This window comes from Saimiri boliviensis, chromosome 1 (assembly GCF_048565385.1).
Source record: "Saimiri boliviensis isolate mSaiBol1 chromosome 1, mSaiBol1.pri, whole genome shotgun sequence".
Taxonomy (NCBI): Eukaryota; Metazoa; Chordata; class Mammalia; order Primates; family Cebidae; genus Saimiri; species Saimiri boliviensis.
This window is the reverse complement of record NC_133449.1, coordinates 166,455,293-166,475,977: the sequence shown is the minus strand read 5'-3', so window position 1 is coordinate 166,475,977 and position 20,685 is coordinate 166,455,293. Positions and strand designations below refer to the sequence as shown.

The 20,685-nt window shown below is 44.0% G+C and overlaps 1 protein-coding gene and 1 non-coding gene across 2 annotated transcripts in view; both read left to right on the top strand.

Annotated features, from left to right (window-relative positions):
• NME5 (NME/NM23 family member 5) overlaps window positions 1-20,411 on the top strand; it is a 48,097-nt gene extending 27,686 nt beyond the window's left edge. The window contains exon 6 of the mRNA XM_074379906.1: window positions 19,515-20,411. Coding sequence (XP_074236007.1) covers window positions 19,515-19,529 — 15 coding nt within the window. The 3' untranslated portion in view covers window positions 19,530-20,411. The remainder of the gene's footprint in view (window positions 1-19,514) is intronic.
• On the top strand, window positions 80-182 carry LOC120365910 (small nucleolar RNA U13). Its single transcript, XR_005580740.1, has one exon. It is a non-coding gene; the product is annotated as a small nucleolar RNA U13 (small nucleolar RNA).
• Window positions 20,412-20,685: the final 274 nt, after the last annotated feature.

Here is a 20,685-nt window from a genome sequence, read left to right as displayed (position 1 = left end):
TACATTTTCCCAAGCACATATTCTATATCTAGATACATAATTAATGCATAATTGAGATAGTCTAGTTTAAAAGGCATAGGACCTTTGGTAGTTTATAAGCATGATGATTTGGTTTCATGCTCGTGTGTGAGATGTGTTTCCCTCAAACCTTGTTACAGCATCATCACATTACCTGTTTGATATAAAAAATAAAAATAGAAAGCCAGGTATGGTGGCTCACACCTGTAATCCCAGCACTTTGGGAGGTTGAGGTGGGCAGGTCATGAGATCAGGAGTTCAAGACCAGCCTGGCCAACATGGTGAAACCCCGTCTTTACTAAAAATACAAAAATTAGCTGGGCATAGTGGCGCGTGCCTGTAATCCCAGCTACTCAGGAGGCTGAGGCAGGAGAATTGCCTGAACCTGGGAGGCGGAGGTTGCGGTGAGCCGAGATCGCGCCACTGTACCCCAGCCTGGGTAACAAGAGCGAGATTCTGTCTCAAGAAAATAATAATAATAATAATAGCCGGGCACGGTGGCTCAAGCCTGTAATCCCAGCACTTTGGGAGGCCGAAGCGGGTGGATGACGAGGTCGAGAGATTGGGACCATCCTGGTCAACATGGTGAAACCCCGTCTCTACTAAAAATACAAAAAACTAGCTGGGCATGGTGGCGTGTACCTGTAATCCCAGCTACTTAGGAGGCTGAGGCAGGAGAATTACCTGAGCCCAGGAGGCGGAGGTTGCGGTGAGCCGAGATCACGCCGTTGCACTCCAGCCTGGGTAACAAGAGCAAAACTCCGTCTCAAAAAAAAAAAAAAAAAAAAAAACTAAAAATAATAATAATAAATAAAGATGTAAGTATATAAATAATTATTTGGTACAATGAAAATGGCCAGAACCAGGGGATGATTTTAAACTAATCACTTAGATAACTATTAGGCTGGTGCAAAAGTGATAGAGGTTTTTGCCATTAAAAAGCAATCAATGGTGGCTGGGCGCCATGGCTCACGCCTGTAATCCCAGCACTTTGGGAGGCCAAGGCGGGTGGATCACGAGGTCAACAGATCGAGACCATCCTGGTCAACGTGGTGAAACCCCATCTCTACTAAAAATACAAAAAATTAGCTGGGCATGGTGGCGCGTGCCTGTAATCCCAGCTACTCAGGAGGCTGAGGCAGGAGAATTGCCTGAACCCAGGAGGCGGAGGTTGCGGTGAGCCGAGATCACGCCATTGCACTCCAGCCTGGGTAACAAGAGTGAAACTCTGTCTCAAAAAAAAAAGTAATCAATGGTAAGGCTGGGCACAGTGGCTCATGCTTGTAATCCCAGCACTTTGGGAGGCTGAGGTGGGCATATCACCTGAGGTCAGAAGTTTGAGAACAGCCTGACCAACTTGGAAAAACCCCTTCTCTACTAAAAATACAAAATTAGCCAGGCTTGATTGTGTATGCCTGTAATCCCAGCTACTGGGGAGGCTGAGGCAGGAGAATTGCTTGAATCCATGAGGTGGAGGTTGTGGTGAGCCAAGATTGCACCATTGCACTCCAGCCTGGGCAATAAGAGCAAGACTTAATCTCAAAAACAAACAAACAAAGTCAAAAACTGTGATTGTTTTTGCACCAACCTAGCATTTCCTCAAAATTAATAAGTGCCTTCTGGCTGGGCGCAGTGGCTCATACCTGTAATCCCAGCACTTTAGGAGGCCATGGCGGGCAAATCACAAGGTCAGGAGTTCCAGACCAGCTTGGTCAACTTGGTAAAACCCTGTCTCCACTAAAAATACAAAAAATTAACTAGGTATGGTAGCAGACGCCTGTAATCCTAGCTACTCAGGAGGCTGAGGGGAGAATTGCTTGAACCTGGGAGGCAGAGGTTGCAATGAGCTGAGATCCTCCCACTGCACTCCAGCCTGGGTGATAGAGTGAGATTCTCTCAAAAAAAAAAAAAAAAAAAAAAAAAGAGCAAATAGCAAATATTTAAACCTGTCTTCATCTCTTCAAAATGTCATTATAAAACAAAAAAGTGGAGATAGGGAATAACTGTTAATAGATGAAAAGAGACTAGAGACAGCTTAAAAAATGCTGTTTCTTAAAATGCAATGAGTGGATATTACTGGGATCCTAAGCCGGGCGCGGTGGCTCAAGCCTGTAATCCCAGCACTTTGGGAGGCCGAGGTGGGTGGATCACGAGGTCGAGAGATCGAGACCATCCTGGTCAACATGGTGAAACCCCATCTCTACTAAAAATACAAAAAATTAGCTGGGCATGGTGGCGTGTGCCTGTAATCCCAGCTACTCAGGAGGCTGAGGCAGGAGAATTGCCTGAACCCAGGAGGCGGAGGTTGCGGTGAGCCGAGATTGGGCCATTGCACTCCAGCCTGGGTAACAAGAGCGAAATTCCATCTCAAAAAAAAAAAAAGGGATCCTGGTTTTAAAAACCTCTGTAAAAGACCTTTGGGGCCAAGTACAGTGGCTCAGGCCTATAATCCTAGCACTTTGGGAGGCTGAGGCGGGAGGATCACGAGGTCAGGGGTTTGAGACCAGCATGGTGAAACCCCATCTCTGCTAAAAGTACAAAAAAATGTGCCGGGCATGATAGTGCTCACCTGTAATCCCAGGTACTCAGGGGGCTGAGGCAGAATTGCTTGAACCTGAGAGGCGGAGATTACGGTGAGCCGAGATCACACCACTGCACTCCAGCCTGGGTGACAAAGTGAGACTCTGTCTCAAAAAAATAATAATCGGCCGGGCGCGGTGGCTCAAGCCTGTAATCCCAGCACTTTGGGAGGCCGAGGCGGGTGGATCACGAGGTCAAGAGATCGAGACCATCCTGGTCAACATGGTGAAACCCCGTCTCTACTAAAAATACAAAAAAATTAGCTGGGCGTGGTGGCGCATGCCTGTAATCCCAGCTACTCAGGAGGCTGAGGCAGGAGAATTGCCTGAACCCAGGAGGCGGAGGTTGCAGTGAGCCGAGATCGTGCCATTGCACTCCAGCCTGGGTAACGAGAGCAAAACTCCGTCTCAAAAAAAAAAAAAAAAAAATAATAATAATAATAATAATAATAATAATGGGCCGGGCGCGGTGGCTCAAGCCTGTAATCCCAGCACTTTGGGAGGCCAAGGCGGGTGGATCACGAGGTCGAGAGATCAAGACCATCCTGGTCAACATGGTGAAACCCCGTCTCTACTAAAAATACAAAAAATCAGCTGGGCATGGTGGCGCGTGCCTGTAATCCCAGCTACTCAGGAGGCTGAGGCGGGAGAATTGCCTGAACCCAGGAGGCGGAGGTTGCGGTGAGCCGAGATCGCGCCATTGCACTCCAGCCTGGGTAACAAGAGCAACACTCCGTCTCAAAAAAAATAAAAATAAAAATAAAAAAATAATAATAATAATGTTTTTTTTGTTTGTTTGTTTGGTTTGGTTTTGTTTTGTAGAGATGAGGTCTCACAATATTACCCAGGCTGGTCTTCTAATCCTGAGCTTAAGCTATTCTTCTGCTTTGGCCTCCCAAAGTGCTCAGATTACAGGCGTGAGCACCTGGCCTAAGATTTGATTTTTGATTCAGAAATGGTCCAGTTCTTTGCAATTTGCTATTTCTGTGACTTTAATCGCTTTCCTTGGATTGTTTGTTTCTGTTAGCCCCCTTACTAGTAACGTTTCCTGTATTATCTTTACATCTTTCATGTAAGATCCATAATTGTGTTCCAAAGGTTAATTAAATCTCAGAAACTCCCAGGCTTATGAGAGAGATGATGATGATGATGATAATGATGATTTTTTGAGATAGAGTCTCTTAATTATAAATCTTCTGGGGCTTGGGCAAAGAAAAGAAAAAAGAAAAAAGAAAAAAGAGAGTCTTGCAAAAACAAAAAACAAGAAAAAGAAATAAAAAGAAAAAAAAAAGAGATAGAGTCTTGCTCTGTGGCCAGGTGCCAGGCTGGAGTGCAGTGGTGCGATCTTGGCTCACTGCAACCTCTGCCTCCTGGGTTCAAGCATTTCTCCTCAGCCTCCCTAGTAGCTGGGACTACAGGCAAGCGCCACCATGCCCAGCTAATTTTTGTATTTTTAGTAGAGACGGATTCAACATGTTGGCCATGATGGTCTCGATCTCTTGACCTCGTGATGCGCCCACCTCAGCCTCCCAAAGTGATAGGATTACAGGCGGGAGCCACGGTGCCCAGCCCAGAGAAGTTTATTTTTAAAGATAGAGTCCAGTGATTTCTGGCAATTTTACCTAGCTTTCTTCCACCTCACCAAAGGACATGACTAACGAAAAAGATCTTTGTGAAGCAGTCATGTCTTAGCTTTCCCATTAATTTAATTAAAGCCTCTAGTACATAGGAAAGCAGAGATGACTATATAAAATGATGTCTCTTCCTTTCCTGCTTCCAGGGTGATCCAAGAAATTTCTCTCTCCCCATCTAAAACAAGGGTTGATGACACTGCTGTGATTGATGCCTTTTGTTCCCAGACCAAATTGTTTTTTATAGCCTACCCCCTACCGGCACTTTCCAAAGTGCCACTGCCATCAGCTCCGGAGGGAATCCCTTCCTCAGGCTTCCTGGGCAGCAGCTGCAGGGTAATGGCAGGGAGCACAGAATGGGAGGAGAAAGCAGCTTGCAGACAAATGGGCGGCTAATCAGACCAACAGCCCAATCACTAGACCCATAAAAAAATTCCATTCCCCACCTCCACTAACCTCATCTGCATTTTTTGGCTGAGGTGGGGAGAATGCTTCTTGAAAAGTTGTGCTTCATATGATCTATCAAAGCAGGCTCAAATTACTGCCCCCCAACACCTTTTTCTTTCTCAAGCCAACTGTGCTTATTGAGCCCAATAGTTGTCAAATCACTACAGACCTTACAGATACTAAAAGGACAATTAGGGAATATTGTGAACAACTTTACGCCAATAAATTGAACAAATTGGATGAAGTAGACAAAGCCTTTGAAAAATAGAAACTACCAACAGTGTGTCAACCTAAAGCACAATTTCTGGATCTTCCTTTTTTCAAAGTTTGGATCTCTCTTAAGATTTCAAGATTTTTCTTTTTTTTTTTTTTTTGAGACGGGGTTTTGCTCTTGTTACCCAGGCTGGAGTGCAATGGCGCGATCTCGGCTCACCGCAACCTCCGCCTCCCGGGTTCAGGCAATTCTCCTGCCTCAGCCTCCTGAGTAGCTGGGATTACAGGCACGCGCCACCATGCCCAGCTAATTTTTTGTACTTTTAGTAGAGACGGGGTTTCACCATGTTGACCAGGATGGTCTCGATCTATCGACCTTGTGATCAACCTGCCTCGGCCTCCCAAAGTGCTAGGATTACAGGCTTGAGCCACCGTGCCCGGCCTTTTTTTTTTTTTTTTTTTTTGAGACGGAGTTTCGCTCTTGTTACCCAGGCTGGAGTGCAATGGCGCCATCTCGGCTCACCGCAACCTCCGCCTCCTGGGTTCAGGCAATTCTCCCGCCTCAGCCTCCTGAGTAGCTCGGATTACAGGCATGTGCCACCATGCCCAGCTACTTTTTTTTGTATTTTTAGTAGAGACGGGGTTTCACCATGTTGACAAGGATGGTCTCGATCTCTTGACCTCGTGATCCACCCGCCTCGGCCTCCCAAAGTGCTGGGATCACAGGCTTGAGCCACCGTGCCCGGCCAAGATTTTTCATTTTAAAGCAGCCTTCCTGAGCTTACTTAATTAGCATTCTCAACTGTTCTCCTAGGAGCTGGTTACTTCTCAGCACAAGTTATCTAATTGTGGGATGGAGAGGGTTAAGCTATTTTATAAAAATAAGCATCTCCATCTTTATGATTTATTGGCGTAAAGTTGTTCACAATCTTATCTTAGGATTATAAAATCCTGATTCTTCTGGGTGGCCTTTATGTTGGGGCCAGAAGGACAGTCTTTCTGAACTTTATCTAGTGTTTCTGGTCATTGCCAATGTGAGAACATTTCAAGGAGTCTTTAACATATATATGTGGTCAGGCCGGGCGCAGTGGCTCAAGCCTGTAATCCCAGCACTTTGGGAGGCCGAGGCGGGTGGATCACGAGGTCGAAAGATCGAGACCATCCTGGTCAACATGGTGAAACCCCATCTCTACTAAAAATACAAAAAAAAACTAGCTGGGCGTGGTGGTGCATGCCTGTAATCCCAGCTACTTAGGAGGCTGAGGCAAGAGAATTGCCTGAGCCCAGGAGGCGGAGGTTGCGGTGAGCCGAGATGGCGCCATTGCACTCCAGCCTGGGTAACAAGAGTGAAACTCCGTCTCAAAAAAAAAAAAAAAAAAAAAAAAAAAAAAAAACATATATATGTGGTTAATCTTCTTGTCCCAATCAGTCTGCAATGAGGTTGGAACTTTAGAAACAAGCATATACTTTTCAGTGGTGCTTGCTTTTATAATGTATCATTTAGCAAATGGACTGTGAAGAATTAGTCATGCCAAACTCCTAACCATCTGATGACCGGGTGCAGACTAAACGTCTCAAATGAAAATGTTTAGACTTTAAGCCTTCAGTCTTTCATTTCAAAGCTCAATTATAATAAATTACAATATCTAATAGTACCCTTAGCCTGTTTGCACCTTTTATAGATAGAGGTTCAATGTGTAAATGGCAGACTGTCATTAAATCCTTCATGCTTCTCAGATATGATTTGAGAAAATGTAATATTTGAAACTATTGTCATCTTTGTGGTAAGAGACAAGTATGTATCCTAAATTAATTAAAAATGTAATATTATTAGGATATTTTCCCATTGGTGAAATCATATTATTATATCTCTCTGTTGCTAAAATGGAAGGTGCCAGCCGAAACACGCTATAGTGTGTAGGAAGTCAGACCCTTTGTTTAGCTTCCTGTTGGTTCTGGGTGCCCCCGTGCCCTCCTCCTTCAACTCTTCTGTAGCTACCTGGCTCTAACTGGGTCTAAGGCCTGGCTCTAAATTCTCCTAAGCCATCTGAGCTGACCTTTTCGCTGGATTCCCTACCCTTTTCTCTTCATGTAGTCCTTTTCTCTTCCTGTCTCTGTATAGCTAGCTCTATTCTTTTTTTTTTTTTTAAGAGACAATGTTTCACCATGTCGGCCAGGATAGTTTTGATCTCCTGACCTTGTGATCCGCCCAGCTTGGCTTCCGAAAGTACTGGGATTACAGGCGCGAGCCACTGCATCCGGCCCAGCTCTATTCTTTTTAAAGCCTCTTCATCTTTTTTCCTGGTCTTATCTTAATCATTTCCTTTTATATTTAGAATGCATCTAACCTCCACATAGCTGCTATAAAGATTTTGAAATGATTGGATGTGGTGGCTCACACCTGTAATCTCAGCAGTTTGAGAGGCCAAGGTAGGTGGATCACGAGGTCAGGAGTTCGTGACCAGCCTGGCCAACATAGTGAAACCCCGTGTCTACTAAAAATACAAAAATGAGGGCCGGGTGCGGTAGCTCACGCCTGTAATCCCAGCACTTTGGGAGGCCGAGGTGGGGGGATCACGAGGTCAAGAGATCGAGACCATCCTGGTCAACATGGTGAAACCCTGTCTCTACTAAAAAATCCAAAAAAAATTAGCTGGTCATGGTGGCGTGTGCCTGTATTCCCAGCTACTCAGGAGGCTGAGGCAGGAGAATTGCCTGAGCCCAGGAGGCGGAGGTTGCGGTGAGCCGAGATCGTGCCATTGCACTCCAGCCTGGGTAACAAGAGCGAAACTCCGTCTCAAAAAAAAAAAATGAGTTCAGCGTGGTGGCAAGAACCTGTAGTCCAGCTACTCTGGAGGCTAATGCAGGAGAATAGCTTGAACCTGGGAGGCAGAGGTTGTGGTGAGCCAAGATAGCACCACTACACTCCAGCCTGGGGAACGCAGCGAGACTCCATCTCAAAAAAAAAAGGATTTTGAAATGATGAAGCATGTCACAAAGTAGAAGAATTTTTTTTTTTTTAAGATGGAGTCTCACTCTGTCACCAGAATGGAGTGCAGTGGCATGATCTTGGTCATTGCAACCTCCACCTCCTGGGTTCAAGTGATTTCCCCGCTTCAGCATCCCGAGTAGCTGGAACTATAGGTGCGTACCACCATGCCTAATTTTTTGTATTTTAGTAGAGGCAGGGTTTCACCATGTTGGCCAGGATGATCTTGATCTCCCGACCTCATGATCTGCCCACCTCGGCCTCCCAAATTCTGGGATTACAGGTGTGAGCCACTGGCCCTGGCCTGAGTAGAATAATTTTTTGGGAGGAATGGAATCTTGCTCTGTCGCCTAGACTGGAGTGCAATTCACAATCTCGGCTCACTGCAACATCTGTCTCCTGGGTTCTCCTGCCTTGGCCTCCTGAGTTAGCTGGGACTACAGTTGTGCGCCACCACACCCGGCTAATTTTTGTATTTTTAGTGGAGAGGGGGTTTCACTATATTGGCCAGACTAGTGAACTCTTGACCTCAGGTGAACTCCCCACCTCAGCCTCCCAAAGTACTGGGATTATAGGCATAAACCACTGCACCTGACCAAGTGGAGGGATTTGCAGCAGCATACTAATGCAATTTATTGCTGTTCCAGTTGGCCAGGGTACTCAAGTTGAAAGGACACTCCCTGTATTGATACTGAAAACAGATCCTGCATCCAATGTCCACTGAGTAACTAGGTTTGGTTTCTCTCTACTTTGTGACAATGAACAATTGCTTATTGAGTATCTAGGGTGTAGCTCATATGTTGAAAAAAAAATTCATATTTATGTTACTCTGACATTCAGGGCTCCCACAGACTGGCCAGTGCTTATCTTTCTAATGCTTATTTTTCTAAACTTACCTCTGCTGTCCCTGCCTTTAAGGATTCTGCTCTAGCTACAGTGGTCTATTTGCTCCCTTGCTCATTCCAGTCTACATTTGCTAAAGCGTTTCTCTCCCTTTGCCCTTGCTGCCCAACATCACAAACACTGGAAGACCCTCCTCTTTTCTGCTTATACAGTTTCAAGCCTGCAAGATAATTTCCTATAATTTTGCTGTAATACATACTTATCTCTTGTGCCTTTGAACTACTCATACTTAAATTCTGACTTGGCTAGTCATTAATAATATATTCCCTTGACATAATGTGCTGGACAGTACATTATGAAGTGCTTTAACATTTGGCCTTTCGAGACAGCAAAGCAATTTTTTTTTTTTTTTTTTTTTTTTTTTGAGATGGAGTCTCACACTGTCACCCGGGCTGGACTGCAATGGCGTGATCTCCACTCACTGCAATCTCTTGTTTCCCTGGTTCACGCGATTCTCCTGCTGCAGCTTCCCAAGTAGCTGGGATTACAGGCATGCACCACCACACCCTAATTTTTTGTATTTTTAGTAAAGACGAAGTTTCACTATTTTGGCCAGACTGGTCTCGAATTCCTGGCCTAGTGATCCACCTGCCTCAGCCTTCCAAAGTGCTGGGATTACAGGTGTGAGCCACCATGCCTGGCCAATTTTTACAAACATTTGTTTTTTTTTTTTGAAGTGAGTTATCTGGTAACCTCCCAAACAAGAATAGGTTCAGTCTCTGGACAAAGCAGTTTTTATCATGACTCCATGACTTCCTAGCTCTGTGACCATGGGGAAAGTGGCTTTATCTTGCTGAGTCTCTGTTTCCTCATCTATAAAATGGGGATAATGGTAGTTCCCATCTCACAGGGCTGTTGTGAGGACTAAATGTGATAACATATGCTAACAGTGCCTACTGGCACAGAGTAAGCACTCAGTCAGCATTGACTGTTATTATTTCCCTCTAGTATTTTTACCTAGCTCATTTATATATGGGTTATATTCCTATCATTAATGGAAGGATTACTATTTGCTGTTATCTATTATATGCCAAGCACTGTACTAGGCACTTTTATTAATACTTAACGTTATTTAATTCTCACAGCAATCCTGAGGTTAAAATGATTTGATCTAGAAATTAGAAGATCCTACTAATGCCTTACCTAGGAATTACTAGAGCCAGGATTTTGAACTGTCTTGTTATAGAGGCCTCAGCCACGAACCTAGGATGTGTGGGTAAAATATATTTTTATCCCCTACTGAACTCAATTATATTTGCCTCAAAAGCCTGCCACTGCTTCCTGATGATTTTTCACAGACATGGGAAACTTTTTGTTTTTATTACAGGGCTACCTAAGTGTTGTGTACAAACCAAGTTCCTTCATTTAATGGATTTATTTATTTTTTTTTTCTTTTTTTCTTTTTGAGAAAGAAAAAAAGAATAAAAAAAGAATAAAGAAGAGGAAGAAAGAGAAAGAGGAAGAGGGAGAGAGAATGGGGGTATTGCTTTATTGCCCGGGCTAGAATGCAGTCTAAATATGGGTATGCCTATAATTGTCCTTAATAATGGAGACATAAAATGAGGGAAGAGAATAACAGGAGCCAACCAAGATTTCGTTTAAACTTCTAAGTTGATATGATGTGGTACTGATAAGAGTGTATATTTTGTATATTTAAAGTGGAGAGTTCTATAAATGTTAATTACGTTTACTTGTTCCAGATCTGAGTTCAAGTCCTGGATATCGTTGTTAATTTTCTGTCTCATTGATCTGTCTAATATTAATGTTGAAGTCTCTGACTATTATTGTGTGGGAGTCTAAGTCTCTTTATTAGTCTTATATGTCTGGGTATTCCTGTATTGGGTGCATACATATTTAGGATCTTTAGCTCTTCTTGTTGTTGCATTGATCCTTTTATCATTATATAATGTCCTTCTTTGCTTCTTTTGATCTTTGTTGCTTTAACAACTATTTTATCAGAGGCAAAAATTGTAACTTCTGCTTTTTATTTATTTATTTTAGCTCTCTGTTTGGTTGGTAAATCTTTCTCCATCCCTTGTTTTGAGTCTTTGTGTATCCTTGAATGTGAGATGGGTCTGGATGCAGCATACTGATGGGTTTTAGTTTTTTATCTAAATTGTCTGTCTTTGGATTGGGGGATTTAGTCAATTTAAATTTAGAATTAACCATGATATATGTGAGTTTAATACTGCCATTTAATATTAGCTGGCTATTTTGTCTATTAGTTGATGTAAATTCTTCATTATATTGATGCTCTTTTTGGTATTTTTTAGAAAGGCTGATACTGTTTATTCCTTTCTATATGTAGTGGTTCTTTCAGAAGCTCTTGTAAAGCAGGCCTGGTGGTGATGAAATCTCTGAGTGCTTGCTTGTTCACAAAAAACTTTACTTTTCCTTCACTTATGAAGCTTAGCTTGGCTGGATGTGAAATTCTGGGTTGAAAGTTCTTTAAGGATGTTGAATATTGGTCCCCACTCTCTTCTGGCTTGTAGGGTTTCTGCTGAGAGATCTGCTGCAAGTCTGATAGGCTTCCCTTTGTGGGTAACCTGACCTTTCTCTTTGGCTGCCCTTAGTATTTTCTCCTTCATTTCAACCCGGGTAAATCTGACGATTATGTGCCTTGGAGTTGCTCTTCTTGAGGAATATCTTTGTGGTGTTCTCTGTATTACCTGGAGTTGAATATTATCTTGCCTTACTAGGTTGGGAAATTTTTCCTGAATAATATCCTGAAGCGTATTTTCCAGCTTGGATTCATTCTCTTCGTCACATTCAGGTACACCTATCAAGCGTAGATTAGGTCTTTTCACATAGTCCCATATTTCTTGGAGACTTTGCTCGTTCCTTTTTATCCTTTTTTCTCTAATCTTGTCTTCTTGTTTTATTTCATTGAGTTGGTCTTCGACCTCTGATATCCTTTCTTCTGCCTGATCAATTCGGCTGTTAAAACTTGTGCATACTTCACGTAGTTCTTGTATTGTGTTTTTCAACTCCATCAATTCACTTATATTCCTCTCTAAATTGTGTATTCTTGTTAACATTTCGTCAAACCTTTTTTCAAAGTTCTTAGTTTCTCTGGATTGTGTTAGAACAAGTTCTTTTAATTCACAGAAGTTTCTTATTATCCACGTTTTGAAGCCTGCTTCTGTAATTGGAACACACTCGTTCTCCATCAAGCCTTGTTTCGTTGCTGATGAGGAACTGTGATCCCCTGCTGAGGGAGAGGCGTTCTGATCTTGGGTATTCTCAGCCTTTTTTGGCTGTTTTCTTCCCTTCGTTGTAGATTTATCCATGTGGTCTTTATAATTACCGTCTTTGTAATTGGGTTTCTGAGTGGACGTCCAACTTATTGATTCTCAGCGCCGAAATCTGAGCAACCCACTGCACCGACTAAATCAGCGGCGTTAAGATTGATGGTGCATTTCTGACTCTGCACCAAGAACCAACGCTGCGAGGCGCCGGCAAAACCGCCTCACCGGTCACCCGTGGGGCTCCTCCGCTGGGAATCTCCTGGTGCGTGCGCAACAAGAATTCATGTGAAGGTGTGGCGTCCTCTCCTTCTTTGCGCTTTCACTGGGAGCTACAATCCCGAGCTGCTAGTGATCAGCCATCTTGGATCTCTCTCCCCATTTAATGGATTTATTGTATTTAAATCAAGAGAGTGGAATTGGGGTTTTATTTAGTTTATGCTGTTGTTCTTTGTGGCTGAAAATCACAGGTTCTCTTTCCTTATCACTCAGAAGACACCTTCAAATCTCTTCTCATTCACCATATTACTAAAAGCACTAATGCCCTTATTTATACCTTACCACTACTTGCTCTTACTCATATATCTGCTTGAAAAGAAGCTTTGCCAATTAATTTAAAACCACCTAATTTAACCCCTTAATTTATAGTTGAAGCAAAGTAAGGCTCAGGGTAGCTAAAAGAAGTGTGTGAGGTCAAGCCAATGGCTGTACCTCACTTGTTTCTCAATCTAGGTTTCTGGCTCATGCCCAGAATGCCACTCATTATGCCACAAGCCCCTTGAAACGCAGCCACTCAGCAAGGTTGTTGTCATGAGTAGTTAAAAACCTCCACCTACAGTCTTATTTGTGTTGTTCATAGCACCTCACTTTAAAATATACAAATAAAAACTTCCTTCAGCACAAAATACAAGTAAATGAAATTTTTTTTTTTTTTTTGAGACGCAGTTTGGCTCTTGTTGCCCAGGCTGGAATACAAAGGTGCAATCTCAGCTCACCGCAACCTCTGCCTCCTGGGTCCAAGCAATTCTTCTGCCTTAGCCTCCTGAGTAGCTGGGATTACAGGCATGCGCCACCACACCTGGCTAATTTTGTATTTGCAGTAGAAATGGAGTTTCTCCATGTGGGTCAGGCTGATCTTGAACTCCCAAACTCAGGTGATCTGCCCATCTTGGCCTCCCAAAGTGTTGGGATTAAAGGCGTGAGCCACCGAGCCTGGCCTATGAAATCTTAAAAAAAAATTTTTTTTTAATGTAGAGTTGGAGTCTCACTATGTTGTCCAGGCTGGTCTGGAACTCCTGGACTCAAGCAGTCTGCCTGCCTCAGTCTCCCTAAACACTGGGATTACAGGCATGAGCACTGCACCTAGCCCAAATAAGTGAAATCTAACCATTAGATATGTACATAAAGAATATCTGACTGCTGCTTTTTTTTTTTTTTTTGGTGGTTTTTTTTTTTTTTTGAGACGGGGTTTCACTCTTGTTACCCAGGCTGGAGTGCAATAGCATGATCTCGGCTCACCGCAACCTCCGCCTCCTGGGTTCAGGCAATTCTCCTGCCTCAGCCTCCTGAGTAGCTGGGATTACAGGCACGCACCACCATGCCCAGCTAATTTTTTGTATTTTTAGTAGAGACGGGGTTTCACCTTGTTGACCAGGATGGTCTCGATCTCTTGACCTCGTGATTCACCTGTCTCGGCCTCCCAAAGTGCTGGGATTACAGGCTTGAGCCACCGTGCCCGGCGTTTTTTTTTGTTTTGTTTTTTGTTTTTTTGTTTTTTTTTTTTTTTTTTTTTTTTAATTGAGATAGAGTCTCACTCTGTCACCCAGGCTGGAATGCAGTGGTCTCAAACTTCTGAGCAATCTTGGCTCACTGCAACTTCTGCCTCCCAGGTTCAAGTGATTCTCCTGTCTCAGAGTCCTCAGTACCTGTAATTACAGGTGCGCACCACCATGCCGGCTTATTTTTGTGTTTTTAGTAGAGACAGGGTTTCACCATATTGCCCAGGCTGGTCTCAAACTTCTGAGCTCAAGTGATTCACCTGCCTCGGCCTCCCAAAGTGCTGGGATTATAGGCATGAGCCACTATGCCAGGCCTGACTGCTGCTTTTTTATAGGCTATATATTTCTAGGAAGCAGAAGAAACTTACTCTAACTTCTGTATGTCAGTTGGAGAAGGCATAATCTGACAGCCAAAACTGTCAGGATAGAGAAACTTAGAAGCTCATAATAGAATTTTAGAATTTGAAAAAAAAATTGGGGGACTGTATTATGCAGTCTAATCCAATCCCCTCTTTGTATAATAATGATTTTGAGGTTCAGGAAGTAATTTGCATGGCATTATAGTAAAATCTGTGGCAACATCAGCAGCATTTTCCCCACAATACTAAATTACCTTCCTTGATTTTCTGAAAATTAAATTGTATTTATAGTCACATAAGATGGCTGGAATAGGCTGGGCATGGTGACTCACACCTATAATCCCAGCACTTTGGGAGGCCCAGGTGGGTGGATCACAAGGTTAGGAGTTCAAGACCAGCCTGGCCAACATAGTGAAACCCTGTCTCTACTAAAAATACAAAAATTAGCTGGGCATGGTGGTGGGTGCCTGTAGTCCCAGCTACTCAGGAGGCTGAGGCGGGAGAATTGTTTGAACCCAGGAGACGGAGGTTGCAAAGAGCCGAGACCGTGCCATTGCACTCCAGCCTGGGTGACAGAGTGAGACTCCATCTCAAAAAAATAAATACAATAAAAATAAATAAAAGAGTGCAGGAATAAGTTGTTCTGGAAAAATGCAAGACAACCTTCAGGGAACTAAAATATTACCTTACTCTCCTTTTGGAACATGAGCCTCATTATTTGGGCAGTTTTATTTGCAGGTACAAATTTTCTCAGCTTTTGGATAGACATTGTGTTATTGGCAGAATCGTTTCTCACCAGAAGCATGGGAATTCAGAAAGACAGAAACAATGGAATTTATCTCAGCCCAATAAGAAGTTTGAAGAACTCCAGATTATGATATATTCCAAAGTGGCCTCAGTTTTTCAGCAAATTTAGACTTAGAAAGGAGTCAGAACTGGCCTTAGATCATCCTCTAAGAGAATCAACAATTCTTTTCTAATATCTTAGCCACAGAGGCAACATGAAATGTCTGGCTGTTCAGGAAAGCTTTAACAATATTTTCACCCTCACTCTTTTCTTTTTTGTTTGTTTGTTTTTTTGTTTTTTGTTTTTTTGAAACAGAGTTTTGCTCTGTTGCCAGGTGCCAGGTTAGAGTGCAGTGATGCAATCTCGGCTCACTGAAATCTCTGCCTCCTGGGTTCAAGCAATTCTCGTGCCTCAGCCTCCCGAGTAGCTGGGACTACAGGCGCACGCCACCACGCCCAGCTAATTTTTGTATTTTTTAGTAGAGACGGGGTTTCACCATGTTGGCCATGGTGGTCTTGATCTCCTGCCTTTGTGATCTGCCCAAGTCGGCCTCCCAAAGTGCTGGGATTACAGGCAAGAGCCAACATGCCCGGCCCCTCACTATTTTCTTTAGGTTATGTAGGTATCCTATTGGAGCCCAAGATTTGAAATAAATTTTGTATTATTGTCTTTTTTTTTTTTTTTTAATTTTGTTTTCCCTAGTTTGTGCTCATATAGATTCTGGCCAGGGTTTTTCTACCACACCATGCTACCCAGCCAGGTTCTAAAGAAATCAGGCTGAGAAGAGTTATATTACACAATGGGGCAATGTGTCAAGTACCCTCAACCTGGCCCTATCCTTCAAACTCGGGAGATTATTTCAATTCAACCCCAGGACACTTGTGAATGAGGGAAGCTTTTGGAGGGGTGAATAGTGGGAGGGTGCCAAGGGGCTGAAAGATCTTATGAAGCTCCCTGCCAGGCTGGCCCAGAATTAACCCATGGTTTCCCAGTCAAAGCAGTCTCAGCTGCCTTGCTTTCCTGGGGCCTCACAGGTTAATCTATGAAGTTAACCAACTGAGTTTGACCGTGACTGGCTTTGTTTTGCAAAACAAAATTGGTAAGGCAGGCCTCATGCTGACTGACTGAATGGTATCATCAACCCAATTCAAGGGGTGCCACAAAAGCAAGGAAGTGAAACTTCAATTTCCTCCTCATGTTAAATGATAGTTTATCATACTGAGTATGACCCTTATGCAGCTCAGGGCAAAGTATTTTATTGCTTTTTTTGTGAACAGTAATAAACCACTCTCTTCTACTTTTCCCTCTAACCCCTACCCCCGCCCCACACCTGATTGATTAAGGCTTATTGGAAAGGTTCGTTCTCTGTTGTCAATGTTCAGAAAACCAGAAGCCTCCTTTTTTGCCCTCACCAACTGTTATCATTTTACCTCTATCTTAGGAAGTACAGGGTTTGTTTTAAAACAAAACAACACAGAAGTAAACGGGGAAAAAGTCATTCTGGCTTCAGAGCACCCTTGTAATTGCCATTGGTTCTAGCCACTTGGGTGAGTTTTGCTTCAGTTCTAGGCCAGGCAGATGATGTTGGTTGCTTTCATCCCTGAGTTTCCACACACCTCCATTAGAGTGTTTATCATACTACACTGGGTTGTTTGTTTGAGACAGGATCTTGCTCTGTTGCCCATGCTGGAGTGCAGTGGTACAGTCATAGCTCACTGCAACCTCGATTTCCCATCTCAAGTGATCCTCCTGCCTCAGCCTCCTAAGCAGCTAGGACTGCAGGTGTGCATCACCACACCTGCTTAATTTTTGTGTTTTTTTGTAGAGACAGATCTTGCTATGTTGCCTAGGCTGGCATACTACATTGTTATGGGCACAGGCGAGCATTTCTTGATTAGGAGGAATTATAGTGCTTTCATTTTTATGTCCCTAAACAGGTGCCTAGCATATCCTCGACCCACATAAGGCATTCAGTGAATGAATAAATTGACGGGGAGGCCTCCTACAACGGTTAGCTCAAATCTTTTCTCTGAACTGCCAGCAAGTCTCTACCTACCTAGACTCAGAATCAGAAAGAGGTTCAGTAGCTCAGCTCCCTCCATTGGACACTTGTGGGCATCGATGGGGGAAGATGTGATGTTTCTTAGGACTTGAACCTGCACCCTCTTCACTTTCTACTCCTACTTTTTTTTCCTTTGGAAATCTCATTTACTTCCGTGGCTTCAGAAAATATCGCTTTATTGAAGACTCCCAAATTTGCATCTCCTTCTCAAATTTCTTTTCTAGTTTATTTAGCAAGATTTCCTATGTTTATTAGCCAATCACCTGTTTGATATCTCCATTTGAATGTCTCAGAAAAATTACAAAGTTAGCAAGCTTAAAATGGAACTTTTTTTTTTTTTTTTTTTTTGAGACAGTTTCGCTCTTGTTACCCAGGCTGGAGTGCAATGGCGCCATCTCGGCTCACCGCAACCTCCGCCTCCTGGGTTCGGGCAATTCTCCTGCCTCAGCCTCCTGAGTAGCTGGGATTACAGGCACGTGCCACCATGCCCAGCTAATTTTTTTGTATTTTTAGTAGAGACGGGGTTTCACCATGTTGACCGGGATGGTCTCGATCTCTCAACCTCGTGATCCACCCGTCTCGGCCTCCCAAAAGTGCTGGGATTACAGGCTTGAGCCACCGCGCCCGGCCCACTTTTTTTTTTTAAATAGTCGCTCTGTTACCCAGGCTGGAGTGCAATGGCACAATCTCGGCTCACTGTAACCTCTGCCTCCCAGATTCAATTGGTCCTTGTGCCTCGGCTTCCCGAGTAGCTGGGATTACAGGCATGCACCACCACACCTGGCTAATTTTTGTATTTTTAGTAGAGAAGGGGATTTGCCATGTTGGTCAGGCTGGTCTCGAACTCCTGACCTCAAGCAATCTACCCACACTGGCCTCCCAAAGTGCTGGAATTCCAGGTGTGAGCCACTGCACCTGGCCAAAATGGAACTGTTAATTCTCATCTTCCCATTAGTCCTAACCTGGTTCTCTCTCATTTTGCCTATGTCCAAAAATGGTACCACCTGCCACTGAGTTACTAAAGTTAGAAAGACTGGGAGTCATCTAGCTTCCGCACCTCTCACTCACCATATTTAATCCATCAGCAATTGTGACTCTTCCTCTTTTTTTTTTTTTTTTGAGATGGAGTCTTGCTCTTGTTGCCCAGGCTGGAGTGCAGTGGCATGATCTTGGCTCATTGCAACTTCCACCTCCCGGGTTCAAGTGATTCTCCTGCCTTAACCTCCCAAGTAGCTGGAATTACAGGCACCCACCACCATGCCCAGCTAGTTTTTGAATCTTTAGTAGAGATGGGGTTTTGCCATGTTGGCCAGGCTGCTCTCAAACTTTTGACCTTATGACTCATCTGCCTTGGCCTCCCCAAATGCTAGGATTACAGGTGTGAGCCACCGCACCTGGCCAATTCTTCCTCTTTTTAACATACTGCTCATCTTCCTTCTCTCTGCTCCTTCTGTTCCTATCCTAGTTCAAGCCACCATTAGCTCTTGCCTGAACTAATACAATTGCCTTTTCTTTTTTTTTTTTTTTTTTTTGAGATGGAGTTTCGCCCTTGTTACCCAGGCTGGAGTGCAATGGCGCGATCTCGGCTCACCGCAACCTCCGCCTCCTGGGCTCAGGAAATTCTCCTGCCTCAGCCTCCTGAGTAGCTGGGATTACAGGCACGTGCCACCATGCCCAGCTAATTTTTTGCACTTTTAGTAGAGACGGGGTTTCACCATGTTGACCAGGATGGTCTCGATCTCTCGACCTCGTGATCCACCCGCCTCGGCCTCCCAAAGTGCTGGGATTACAGGCTTGAGCCACCGCGCCCGGCCACAATTGCCTTTTCTGCAGGCTTTCTCTCTTGCCCCTTCCAGTCCATTTTCCATATAACATTTAGTATGGATTTTTTTGTGTGTGTTTTTTTGTTTGTTTTTTGAGACAGAATCTCATTCTGTCACCCAGGCTGCTGGAGTACAGTGGCACAATCTTAGCTTACTGTAACCTCCACCTCCCAACCGAGTGATTTTTGTGCCTCAGCCTCCTAAGTAGCTGAGACTATAGGCACATGCCACCATGCCCAGATAATTTTTTTTTTTTTTTTTTTTTTGGAGAGACATGGTTTCATTATGTTGGCCAGACTGGTCTTGAGCACCTGGCCACAAGATGCTTGAGATCCACCACTTTGGCCTCCCAAAGTGCTGGGATTACAGGCATGAGCCACCGAACCTGGCCTGTTTTTTTGCTTTGAAGTGAATAGGATCCTATCATCATCCTGCTTAAAACTTTTTAGACAGGATCTTACTATGCTGTGCAGGCTGGTCTCGAACTCCTGGACTCAGGTAGTCCTCCTGCTTTAGACTCCTGAGTTGTCGGTACTACAGGTGTAGGCCACTGTGCCTAACTCCTTCTTAAAATCTTTTCATGGCTTCCCATTTCTCTAGAACAAAATGCAAACTTTTTACTGAGGCCTACTGAAGTCCAATATAATTCTGACTCTGTGTCCTACAACATTTTTATTCAGGTGAAACCAAGTTAAGGTGAATACCATGGAATACAGAGAAGGAATACACGAAGCGAGAGGTAATGTGAAGAGAGAACAGGTTGACTTTTTCCTTCGACTTGGGCTTAGAAGGTAATGGTGTATTTGGGAACTTCATATGTTCTTCTCTTTCCTTGTTTTCTTTTCTTTTTCTTTTTTTTTTTTGAGACGGAGTTTCGCTCTCGTTACCCAGGCTGGAGTGCAATGGCGCGATCTCGGCTCACCGCAACCTCCGCCTCCTGGGTTCAGGCAATTCTTCTGCCTCAGCCTCCCGAGTAGCTGGGATTACAGGCACGCACCACCACGCCCAGCTAATTTTTTGTATTTTTAGTAGAGACGGGGTTTCACCATGTTGACCAGGTTGGTCTCAATCTCTCGACCTCGTGATCCACCCGCCTCGGCCTCCCAAAGTGCTGGGATTACAGGCTTGAGCCACCGCGCCCGGCCCCTTGTTTTATTTTTTTCCCTTAAATCACATTGCACACCCAGCCTCTCCCCCATAATCTACCTCTTTTAACTACTGCCCAGCTGATTAGTCCTGAGAGTAGTATGGAGCCCCTTAGCTCAGAGGACTTAAGGGTTACTTTAACTTGAAATCAGGAGGCCTGAGATCTAGCCTCAGCCCTTAACTAGCCAAGTGACCTCAGGCAAATTGCTTTTCTCTTCTGCAAGGAGAAGGGGTTCTCCTCCAGCTCCAAGGAGAATGACCTATATGACCTATGACTTACACACTCACCCCACCATTGGGAACACCAGTTTTATGTTGGGAGAGTACTAATCACCCACTACATGCAAATTCAAGTATTGTGAGAGGCTTACAGAGTCACTAAGAAGGGTAATATGGTTCTACATCCAAGGAAGAGACTTGTTAGCCCTATTGTTGAGACAAAAAATACATAATGTCAGGCCGGGCGCGGTGGCTCAAGCCTGTAATCCCAGCACTTTGGGAGGCTGAGGCGGGTGGATCACGAGGTCAAGAGATCGAGACCATCCTGGTCAACATGGTGAAACCCCGTCTCTACTAAAAAATCCAAAAAAAATTAGCTGGGCATGGTGGCGCGTGTCTGTAATCCCAGCTACTCAGGAGGCTGAGGCAGGAGAATTGCCTGAACCCAGGAGGCGGAGGTTGCGGTGAGCCGAGATCGTGCCATTG